This window comes from Typha angustifolia, chromosome 1 (genome assembly GCF_048772165.1).
Source record: "Typha angustifolia cultivar Huaian chromosome 1, ASM4877216v1, whole genome shotgun sequence".
Taxonomy (NCBI): Eukaryota; Viridiplantae; Streptophyta; class Magnoliopsida; order Poales; family Typhaceae; genus Typha; species Typha angustifolia.
Window position 1 is genome coordinate 5,551,812 of NC_133239.1, and position 12,773 is coordinate 5,564,584.

A 12,773-nucleotide genomic window follows, 5' to 3' on the forward strand; every position below is an offset into this window, starting at 1 on the left:
TTCTAAAAGTTAAAGAACTAAAAAAACTTCTGCAGTTTTATTTTTACTTGTAAACTGCTGAATCTTTTAATAGTTCTTGGCAATTTCATTGTAGTAGCTGACGTGATAAAAGAAATAAATTATTTTTATATTAACTTTAGTGAGTAAAAAAAGAATAAATAATTATTTGAGGGAGACTCATTTTAATAAAACCTAAAATGCTCAAATAAATGCTTGTGGAAAGATCCGGATATGATCCGCTGGAGCTCTGCAAAGCGCCGGGTGTACTCGCGCGGCCACCTGTCAATAATATACGTCCTGAGAGTGGCGCCACTTCGTGATGAACTCACCGGGAGATATCTCACCAAATAAAGCCATGTCCGCTCTCCGTCTCTGCTCTCCTCGTCTCCTCCCACCAAATCCTCACCTCCATCGCCACTACCTCTCCTCTCTCTCCTCTTCGCCCTTCTCCTCCTCTTCTCTTCGTTCCCGGTCGCTCGCTCCCTTCAAGAAGCTCCCGAGGTCGTGTCTGGGATCCCAACCCGTGCTCGGAATGGAGGTACTGCGATTACTAAAGCCTAACAATTTCTTCCGTGTAAGTCGTGCTCGTTGTTCCCGTCTCTTAAAGATTTGAGGGATTTTGTTTTTCGATTTCTTGATGAATTACACAAGTGGAATTTGCTGGTGCACATCGTCCGGCACCTGAGGTAATTAATTGATGGATGCTTTTATCTGCGGTTTCTCTAATTTGATAATCCCATTTCTCATGAGCGTAGCTCTTGTTGATCAAATTGGTGCTCTAGGTTTTCTTGACAAATTGAGATGAAGGGCACATCAAACATCATGTGTTCATTGAATTATATTCAGGAAGGCGATAGAAGCCAACCTAACCTCTTTGTGAATGTTCTTTAATAATATGCTTAGTTTGAGAGGTTTCTTGTTGTAGAAAAGATCACTTCCGCCCCAATATCCAAGCAAGAGTTCGATCTAATGAGCACGACTGCGGGGTAGGATAGGTACTGGAGTTGGAATAGTCCTACATTCTCCACATCTAACTCTGTATGAAGGTGTCGGGCTGGTCACTGGGGCTATTTGGTCGAGTTCCTTAGAGGTAGTTGTCTCCTTACCCTAGGTATTCTCTACCTATGTAACTTTGTCATGTTACCCTTTTGTTGAAGGAGCACATGGATTCTAAAGTTTTTGTGCTGGGTGTGGGGGCTTTACTGTGCTCCACCTTCTCGGGTGGTTTTCATTTTTTGACCCTAACCTTGAGAATGTGAGCCACTTTTGGCATGATAGATCAACTGAGTCCTGTGATAAGCTTCCCTGAATCAGAATGGTGAAACAAAAAAGGTTTTCTAGTCCTTGAAATCACTCTTCAGAAACCAAGTTTACATGTTTCAATAATCTGGTTGGTGATAAGCATCTTCACTATCTGTGCCAATGCAGTCATATTGTAAATGGGGACAATATATGGAAATTTTGAATGGTTCTCCCCGTAACTAAAAAATTGATAGTAGAAACGAGCCACCTAACATTTTGTGTTTCCAACTATCCATAGGGCACTGCCTAACTCTAGGCGTCATGCAATCTCTCATACATCTGTCGGCATCTACACTAATATTTCATTTAGTTTAATGACTTAATCCTTGATGAATATAACTAGTCATGAGTCATGACATTGATTTGTGAACAAATCAGATGTTCCTGATCTACTTTCTCATGCAGGTAGGAAGCTAGTCTGGACAGTGGACTTCAGGTTTTGATAACTTTAGAGCTGATAATGCTTGCAACAATATTTTTTGCAGTGCTAATGCAGGTTGAAAAGCATCTGATAGATGACTTTTTTTTAATGAATTGTTAAAAAAGATTTGGCATCATTTTTTAACTCTATTTCTTAGTATTCTGTAGCCAAATTCCAATGGAAGTGTGTCATTGATTTTAGTCAGTTTATCATAATTTGATAGTTTTGTAGGAAGTTTCCAGTTTATAGATTTTGTGTTTCAGGTCAAACTTCAGACAATTTTTGAAAGAATACAATAAGATACCCTCAACTCCTAGAGAGAAAAAGAATATTTTAGTTTTTTATGTAGAAATAATTCTATTTTCTTTCTTATGGTTAGGCAGCAACTTTGCTGTGCCAAGCTATTAGTATTTACCCTGAGATTATAAACAGCAACCTGAAGCATTCTTATGAAAAGAAAAAGTTGGTCTCGGTCAGCACGTTATTGTTGGTTGACCTAACTGAGTGACTACAAAAATACATGGGTACTTCCACGAATTGTGGTTAATCTATGGGAAATCTCTGTTTTTGATATCTGGTGATTTTAATTACCACTCAAAAGCGAGGGTAAAGGAAATAATTGAGGCCAAAATATGCATTATGCCATTGTGTTTCTTAATGAGATGTCATGTACAACTCTGCGTGACATTTTCCTTCCTTTGTTTGTTTCGTGTTTTTCTTTTTGCTTCATTCATGAAGCCACTGATAGCGCAGAGATTTTGGGACTTGTTTCCTGTGTAGATTATCACATCATAGTTTGCTATATACAGAACACAATTAGTAACAATAGCACAGAGATTTTTTCCCAACTTATGTGCTGTTTTGAAGTTCTTATCAGCCTTCCAAGACATGCTTCCTATTTTGCCATTTTTTTTGGGTAAATGCTGTCTCTACAGCTGCAGTGTCCTTAAATATCAATAGATGTTGATTGAGTTTTCCAATTGTGGGAGCATAAGCATCTAAAAGTGTTAGAAGGTCTTAGTAACCACCAACTTATTTGTGTTGTAAATTCTTGGGTTTTTCTTTTCACTTCTTTAAAGTTTGTTGGCTTTGGCTTGTTGTAGGTTTTTTATCTTAAATTGTTGTGCCAGCCTTCTTTTGACAATTCCTTATTATGATTGGATTTAATTTTACCAACAGAAAGTTAAGAAAAGAAATATATTCTTTTTTTAGTAAGTTTGTTTGTAGGAATTCAATTTCTGGTTGAAGTTTTACTTTATCTTTACATCGATCTTTCTTCGGCTACAAATATGAGTGTGAAATATGTACTTTTTTTGGAGAAAAATACTTTCTGTCATTATCTTTTCTTAACTTTCTGCTTCTGTCCTTCCAGCATTTTTGGACTAGAGGATCGCTTGATAAGAACAAAACCCTGGTTGAGCACTTGCAGCAGTATGGTGTACTCAAGACGGACAAAGTGACAGAAGTGATGGAGACCATTGATAGGGGTTTGTTTGTACCTCATGGTAGTGCACCATATGTTGATAGCCCCATGTCTATAGGATATAATGCAACAATATCTGCACCTCATATGCATGCAACTTGTCTAGAGTTGCTAAAGGATAATTTACAGCCAGGCATGCGTGCTTTGGATGTTGGTTCAGGTGTGTTAGCCATATATGCTCTCTTGTTTCCTTTTATAGAAATGGTAATGATTGTTGATTTGGTTCATTCCTTCACATTTCGTCATTTTTTTTCGCTATAAATGTCTTTCTTCTTCCTGGGTACTTGAGTTGGTTATTCTAGTTAGTATTGCTTTACATATAGTTACAATTATGAGTTTGCCATTGCTTTCACAGTAGTGGAAAAGGTTCTCTTATTATTCCTACTAAAAAATTATGGGTTAATGATGTTGGATGAAATGAATGTTAAAATTTTCTGAAACATAGCTCCACATTTGCTCGTAAACTAACGTCAGTCCCGTTTCTTTTGACTTCTCCTTTCAATGTTATCTTTTCTATGATTAGATACTACAAAAAATACACTTAATATTACAACCAAGGTTTGAAAAATCGGATCGAGTCAGCTTTTCAAAAAAGACGATACATATCGGCCGGATTGACGGTATTGACAGCCTGGATCGGATCGGTCTTTTTAATTACGTCAACTTTTACATATTATTCAAATGTAGAAAAATTTCTTAAAATTTTAAAAAAGTACCAAAAATAAGAGAATAAAGAAAAAAAACAATGATGCAAAAACTGAAAAAAAGAAGAGATTAGAAAGAGTGTGTTTGAAAGAAAATCAAACAAAACCATGGTGCAAAGAAGAAAGTCATCATTGAATTTGATCATCGAGTTTGATTGTAAATAATGAGGAGTGCAAGAGAATCCATGTAGCTGATCTCAAATAGTTGGGACTAAATACTTGGTCACACACCCCCTATTGGAAATCGCATGGATCGTAATCTCTCTCGTAAGTCTTAACAAGGCTATGATGGCTATTTTCTCTTGAGAAAACTTGATTTGTTCTCTTTTGTGAGGCTTTGACAAAATGAGGCTTTCTAGAGTGAGTCTAAGTTATCCATAACTTCACATTCTTTTCCTTTTGTTTACGCTCTGTTTTCCTCTCTTTTCTTTCTTCCTCTTCCTTTTGTTTACTCTCTTCCTCTCTTTTCTTTCTTGCTCTGCCACTTTATACTTTCCACGACTGAATTGGAAGGGGAAGATACAACTATAAAACCAGATCATTTGGCCTTAAAACCTTATCTGTATCCTTTCAACATTATCCTCGTAGCTGGAGGAGTCTGATCTATCTCCTCGAGATAATATTGGCTTATTGGTTGATAGAGAGGATCGATCCCTTTTCTATGCTTGTCTTGCTAATACTGCATAAAATTGAAGGCTGTTTCAGTATTCAAGATTGCTCAACATAGGCAACTGCGGACATGCTCACACGGCATGCACGGCGCATACAACAAGACGTGCGACGCTATCACATAGAGATACACCTATGCTTACATAATTCATCTCGAGATAAATCATATTTTCATGAAATGAATATGTTAAACGCTTTAATATCTAAGTCTATAATAATCATACTGGATAACTAGATAATATTGCAGGACCCGTACAAACTATGACAAACCATTGAGAAACAACTGATACATGGGGAACATATAATTCAGCCAGGATTATTATCTAATATAATGAAGTTTTATTATATTTGATATTGGTACAACTCTACATAAGCAATCTTCTATACTATCTCACGTCTTGCTCATCTCGTCTTCACTCTAAAATCTCTTCAAAATACTTTAAGTTGCTATGAGGTATCACATGTCTAGAAATTAGAATAGAAATAAAGAGAGTTATGAGTTAAAAGCTTAGTGAATAAATCTTACTTGGAATCAGTGGTGTCAAACGGATCATATAAATTATAAAAAGAGTATCATGTTACAAATGAGTATATAGATGTATCTCAATAATATGTAAATAGATAATAAGTCATATGTCATAAATGAGTATATATATATATACTCAACAATATATATAAGTCTATTGATATAAACATACTATAATTTTTTTGAATATGACAATTTTAATATATGAAGTATGTTGAATATTTGATAATCATGTATCAACTTATGCAAGACAATGTATCTATCATTATCATACTGGACCACTCCACTACATTCAGTGTTTGGCTTCACAATCTTGCCCGAAGGCTCAATCATACTTAACAATCATATAAGGATACTAGTCATCCAACTAAATCTAACCTAACTAATAGAAAGTATATGGGATACCCTACATATCAATAATCACAATAATGTATAGCTAACTCTTGCATATAGCAGGCTATATATATCATATAATATTCTCGTGTATAGCGGGCCATCTATATATCATATAGCTAGCCCTCACATCTAGCGAGCCATGTATATCGTATAGCTCACCCTCACATATAGCAAGCTATATATATCACTTAGTTGACTACCAAGTATTGGTCGTATAGCTCACACATTTTCATGCTTTTTATTAACCATTTGACTATGCTGTTATCATGGTTTATTCATTTATATGCATTTATCTAGTACTGCAATAAGCAATATATAATTTAGAAATTTAGGCGGTAAAGAAACAAAAAAAATTAATAATAATGCAGTGCAGTCTCGAACAATATATCCATCACATTCTTGCTTATGCTAGAGGTCAAATCGACCAATAAAATATGCACAAGATCTATCTCTTACTCATTTCTAAATCATTGCATACTCATGCATGTGATTAACTAAATAAATGAATGATAAAAATATGTTCATCTGAATTATCTATATTTATATGATCATATAATCATGTTGGAAATAAAAAAAGAATGCTTATTATAAGAAAACAATATATTCTAATATATGAGAGCTGTCTAAGGGATAAGACTATTCACTGTATGCGTATTATAAAAAAACGGTATATTCTAATATATGAGAGCTGTCTAAAGGATAAGACTACTTACTATTTGATCAGAAGACAAAAAATATATATTCGTTATGCTCGTCAACCAAATATCAATGTATCACTAGCAGGATTCATGGGTTTTCAAATAACGGGTTCGGGATCTGAAAATATTTAATAGTATGACATTGGCCGTTTATCCAATTAGAATTTTTTCGTATTATATATGATGGTTTATTAGGTTTAGAATTTTATAGATAACTAGATCGATATTATAGATATAATTCTGATACTATTATTAATGCTAGTATGAAATAAGAATAGAGATAGTTATTCTCTTTTACTATATTAAACTAAAAATATAAGTATAGATAAAGATTTGATTATAATTAATTTGTAATTTTTACTCTTTCTTGATTAATTAGAAAGTACATATATATAGTCTTCACTCAATTCTATAAAATAATAAAATAGATAAGCATATCTCATTCTATACATAATACTATAAAATAAATTGCTAAAATTATATTAATATATTATGAGTATTTACATATATATGTCTAATAAAAACATATGAAGGTAGCAAATATATTTATGTGCAACTATCTTTAATTATAATTAGTTAAAATTATATTAATTATACTTACCTAATATCCATTTTACTAAGTGTATAGTATTGTAATAATTAACTGTCTAAAAATCTAATTTAGATTAACTAAAAAAAATAAGTAATTTATAAGAAGGAAAAAATGAATGTCTTATTGCTACAGTGCTATGCTAGGCCTAGCCTAGTCGATGGGGAGGGCGAAGCCTAGTCGATGGGGAGGGGATTGGTCAGTGCTCTGTTCCGATGGGCCTAAGCCCAAAAAGGAAAGAGAGAGAGGATGTGGGATGAGGCTCATTAATGTTGCTCGGTGGTAGTGGTGGCAGCATTTCTATGGACGGTGGTGGGAATTCAACAGGAGAAATTTGAGAAAAAGAAGAGAACAAGGCCAGGTTGGGCAAGCCGATGGTTGAGGGCACCCACATGCCCCCGAAGCCTGCCACGTCATGCCGGGATAATTTTTTTTTGGGTTGGATTGTTACATTTTTCTTTCTCTAAAAAAATTTTGACCTCAAAATTTAGATCACGCTGGTATTGTAAGGAAACTGTTATAATCCAGCCTTTAAATATATATATGTATAGCATGACATGGCCAACCACACTGTGGCTAGCCTCCTGCCTATAGAGCCTAGGCTTCACGGCCACCGCACTCGCTACCACCCTCCACTAACTTCCCTTGCTGCCATTTCTCTCTCGTTTTCTCTTTTTTTTGTCTTGTAGCTTTTTTAAATTTCTCCTATTGGATTCCTGTCGCTGTTCTTAGAGCCGCCGCCGTTGCCACCACCTTCGGGAAGAACCAATAAGGCTCCTCCCTCCTCTCATTTTCTTTCTCCGTCTCTCTCTCTTTCCTTATTAGGCTTGGGTTTGTTGAACCGAGCCGCCGGTTGATCTGCACCCCATCGGCCAAGCTTCTCCTTTCTTCTCCTCCTCTTCCTCCTCCTTTCCCCTTCTTCTCCTCCTTTCTTCTCCTCCTCTTTTCCTCTGCTCCTCCTTTCTTCTGCTTCTTCCTCTTTTTGTTCTACCTCCTGCCAACTATAGTCCAAGCATCGTAGCAATGAGACACTTATTTTCCTTTTCTTGTAATTACTTATTTTATCTAGTTACTATAAATTATATATTTAGATAGTTAATTATTGCAAGAATATATACTTAACAACATAGATGTTAGATAAATGCAATTAGTATTATTTTAACTAAGTATAATTGAAAATATTTGCATATAAATATATTTATTATCTTCATATATTTTTGAGATAATTATTTTTTCACCCCCTTGAACTATCATTATTTTCTATTAATGACTCCTTGACCTTTTATTTGTACACACTAACCTTTTCGACTTTTTATTTTAGTACATAATGACCTCATAGTAGAAGAGATTAAGTGAGGTATTTCTGATAGTTTAAGTGAGTCATTATGTACAAAAAAAATCCAAGGGGTTATTGTGGAAAAAAAAAGTATAAGTTCATGGGTGAAAAGCATATTATCCCTATATTTTTATTGAACTAAATATCAGAATTTTATCTATAATCTAGATCTAGTTATTGATAAATATAAAAAAAGTAATTCTAAACCTAATAAATTATTATATATTAAACGAATGAATTTTAACTGTATAAATGGCTAATGTTATACTACCAAACAATTTCAGATTTCAAACCTCTTATTTTAGACTCATGGACCCCGGTAGTGATGAGTTGATATTCGGTTGACGGATGTGATGAGTACGTATTGTGTCTTCTAATATGATGGTGAGTAGTCTTATCCCTTAGGTAGCTCTCTCATATTAGGATATACTATATATTTATATGTACGCATTCTAAGCTTGTAACATGATTATATGATCACATATATACAGATGATTTAGAGAGCATATTTTTATCATCATTGATTAGGTTGGTTTCGAGCATGAGTATGCAGATCATTTAGAAATGATTAGAGAATGGATCTTGTGCATATTTTATTTGTCGAGTTGATTTCTATATGAGCAGGCATGTGTTGGATATATAATTTGAGGTTACATGCATCATATTTTCTTTGGCTTCTTTACCACCAAAGTTATTGAATTATGTATTGACTTGTTTCACTACTGGATAAATGTATATGACCTATCATTTAGAAAGAAATCATGATAACAATATATTGAAATGGTTGATAGAGAGCATGTAGATGCATAAGCTATATGATACATACATGGCTCGCTATCTGCGATGGTTAGTAATATAATAACTATGGCTCGTTATATGCGAGAGTTAGCTATATGATGTATAGATGGCTTGCTATATGCGAGGGTGGGTTATATGATATACATTGCTCGTTAGATACAAGGTTGAGCTTTATGATATATATTACTCTTTGGATGTGAGGGTGAGCTATATAATATACATGGCTTACTAAACGCGAGGATTAGCTATATGATATACATAGCTCGCTATATGTAAGGGTTAGCTATATGATATATGAATGGTTTACTATATACGTGAGTTAGCTATATGATATACATTGCTCACTATATGTGAGAGTTAGCTACATGATATATACATGGCTCGTTATATGTTAGCTATACATTATTGTGATTATTGATATGATGGGTATCCTATGTACTTTCTATATGTTATGGAGTATTTAATCATATAATAACGTGTTCAGTCATTAATATAGTTTTAATGAATATATTCAATCATAGTATGTGTTGCATAATATTTATATTTAATTATCACTTTATCTTTAATAAAATAGGTCATTTACAAAAATAGTGTAAGGATAAAAAATTATAATGTAGGTTTTAATACATATATTTAAATAAAAAATTAAAGATTAATATGTTGAAGACTCAAAACATCTCTAAGTATACTAAAAAGTTTATTAAAAATATTATAAACATATGCCAATAGGATGTGGGGGCGTGCAACTGTGCCGAGGGTGTGCTATGCTGATGGTGGTACGGCACGACATTTGTCACTGGCATGGCCATCGTTGCTATAAAAGATTTGTATTGATATGGTATAATCTTTGAAATATACTGTTGGAGATGTATACATGTTCATATGATTTCTTTCAAGTTTTCTTGGTAGAAGGAATAAAGAGAAGAAATTAGCAGGTAATTAGCACACTTCTAGGGCTTCCTTGATAAATCTTGGTATCTACCATATGGTAAATGCTAAATGCAGAATTACAACACAGCTTGACGTAGGCATGACATATTGTACTTGGTGTAATTTGATTTGTGTCAAGTAGATGCATCAACTGGAAAGAGAGGAAAAAGCCATCTCCAAGTATGCATATTGTGCGTATATCTGAGTCCATCAATAGTGATATAGAGACCGAATAGGACTTGACAAGATTTGAACTTATGACCTTGAGAAAAATTAGCTCAGATATCATGTTATCTAACTCGTTTGCTCTAAAAGTTTAAATATCATATTTACCATAAAACCAAACACTATTTGAGCAGTTGAAGTACCATATGATGCCATTCATGTGGGTGCTGCTGCTTCTGAAATCCCTCAAGCTCTACTTGAGCAGTTGAAGCCTGGAGGCAGAATGGTGATTCATGTGGGCGACTTTTTCCAGGATCTGCAGGTGGTTGCTAAGAAACCAGATGGTTCGAGTATCGTACACAATGAAACATCCGTGTGTTATGTCCTGTTAACTAGCCGATCTGCACAGCTGCAGAACTATTAAAACAACAGCTAGTAGGTAAAGGTTTGTGCAATGTACAGCAATAATCTGTATATATATAGTCATCTTTTGTTCTGTGTGCTTCTATGCTCTCTGTAAATTGTTAAGGGTTTTAGTAATACTTTGTAAATTGGAAATAGTTCTGTGGAAAATAATAGTGTTTGGTACTTTAGATAACGGATCTAGATTTCCACGGTCCTTCCTCTTGAAGGGTTTCTTATGGATAGCGATGTTATAGAATTCCAAATGTACTTATGGAGACACGTTATAGAATTCCAAAATCTTGGAATGTATGTAGATACATTCTGTCATTCTGTCATTACAAGGTTCATCTAATCTTGGAGTCTTCTTTTAGGGACTGGATACCTGACAGCATGTTTTGCATTAATGGTTGGACCACAAGGTCGTTCAGTGGGCATTGAACACATTCCAGAGCTAGTTGCTGCTTCCATTGAGAATGTCAAGAGAAGTGCAGCAGCACAATTGTTGAAGGATGGGTCACTCTCTTTACACGTTGCTGGTATGCATGGCTTAATCTGACTTGCAAGGTCTCTTCAGTGTGATAATTAGTTGACATGACTACTGCATAACTACATGTGATTATTGACATAAAGATGCCAACACAGTTTTACATTTTCTAAAGAATGATTCTGACATTTATAGTAGACAAGATGAGAAACTCATTGATGTAAAAAAATCAACAGGTCGTAACTAGAGCTATACTGATGATTCGACTTTTATAGACGACAAGATGAGAAACTCATTGATGCCAAAAATCAACAGGACATAACTAGAACAATACTATGTAATGTAGAGATTAGGATTGCTTATCTTATAATGGATGCTTTGCTTTTCACTAGAACGAATAGTGAAGGCTTGTAAAACCAGCCTAAAGAAGAAGAGAAGCAAACGCCTTTTAGAGCTGTTGTTTTCTCATGATTTTTCTTGAGCAATAGTTTCTGTTCATTTATCTTCTTATGGACTTATATTACCGCCAATATTAATGCGATGTATTAAATCTATTAGGTGCTATTTTTTCTTGGCGCTTATGGATTAAAATGATAATATTTAGGTGATTCTTTGACTAAACCAATCAATCTTGGTGTAGATGGAAGGTTTGGTTGGCGCGAGGAAGCACCATATGATGCCATTCATGTGGGTGCTGCAGCTTCTGAAATCCCTCAAGCTCTACTTGAGCAGTTGAAGCCTGGAGGCAGAATGGTGATTCCTGTGGGCGACTTCTTCCAGGATCTGCAGGTGGTTGCTAAGAAACCAGATGGTTCCATTACCATACACAATGAAACATCTGTGCGTTATGTCCCGTTAACTAGCCGATCTGCACAGCTGCAGAACTATTAAAACAACAGCTAGTAGGTAACGGTTTGTGCAATGTACAGCAATAATCTGTATATATTAGTCATCTTTTGTTCTGTGTGCTTCTACGCTCTCTGTAAATGGCTAAGGGTTTTAGTAAACACTTTGTAACTTGGAAGTAGTTCTGTGGGAAATAATAGTGTTTGGTGCTTTATGGTATTTCCATTGGTGGATCAAATTGTGTCGCTGGCTGATAACTTTGGTAATGACTATCTTTAATTTCATTTTATATGCTATATTATTAAATTGATTGGAGTTATCGGCTAGTAATATCGGTCAATTCGATCTTTTAGCTTTTTGAGGGTTGGCGTAAGAGAATTACAACATGGAGGCTTCGTCAAAGCTTGTTAGCGCTTCATTAGCAGGACATTAATAAGAATGTCTACAAAGACTATTGAAGACTTGTATATGCAGGAGGCACATTGAGAAGCAGTTACAGTGCATTCTCAGATATCTAATAGGAATTGCAGATATTGGACCATATTTTAGAGGATGAAAGGTCAAGCTTTTAAGGGGTATATATAGGTATCTAGATGGCAAAGAGAAACAAGCTATGTATTCAATTTGGGGATGGTAGTCCGTTGGACTTCAAAATTACAGAAGCATGCGAGGAGATGATATGGCTAAGTCGCAGGAAGATACCAAGTGATGGCGAAAATATAATTTATCTTGCATAGAGTGTCTCACTATAGAATGAATTAGGGATTATTTCATCCACTTATTGCTAGAGAATAGACGATTAATCTTTGATAAGACTTGCACGAAGAAGAATTCTGTAAATATTGCTAATCAATTAAGCAGTTACAATTGAGATGCTAAAATCCCGTCAGAGCTACATATTGAGGGCTCATATATTCATATTATCATAATCTCCTAGTGAGATACTATTATGAAGTGGAGACTGACTCAATCATATCAAAGTTATTATTAGTCCTAGATGTTAGAAATTTTTAAGATTCTT

The 12,773-nt window shown here is 34.7% G+C and overlaps 1 protein-coding gene across 4 annotated transcripts; it reads left to right on the forward strand.

Moving 5' to 3' along the window:
• Positions 1 to 224: 224 nt before the first annotated feature.
• LOC140765328 (protein-L-isoaspartate O-methyltransferase-like) lies at positions 225 to 12,005 on the forward strand. Of its 4 annotated transcripts, none has more exons than XM_073104381.1 (5): positions 227 to 538; positions 1,708 to 1,798; positions 3,096 to 3,366; positions 10,794 to 10,958; positions 11,547 to 12,003. In XM_073104381.1, the coding sequence occupies exons 2-5, from the start codon at positions 1,763 to 1,765 to the stop codon at positions 11,795 to 11,797; spliced, it is 723 nt and encodes a 240-aa protein (XP_072960482.1). In that variant the 5' UTR covers positions 227 to 538; positions 1,708 to 1,762; the 3' UTR covers positions 11,798 to 12,003. The 4 variants fall into 4 exon arrangements, with proteins under 4 accessions (XP_072960465.1, XP_072960482.1, XP_072960473.1 ...); XM_073104389.1 differs by lacking the exon at positions 227 to 538 and adding an exon at positions 557 to 574; XM_073104364.1 differs by lacking the exon at positions 1,708 to 1,798 and having other exon boundaries at positions 225 to 574; positions 11,547 to 12,005.
• The last annotated feature ends 768 nt before the right edge of the window (positions 12,006 to 12,773 follow it).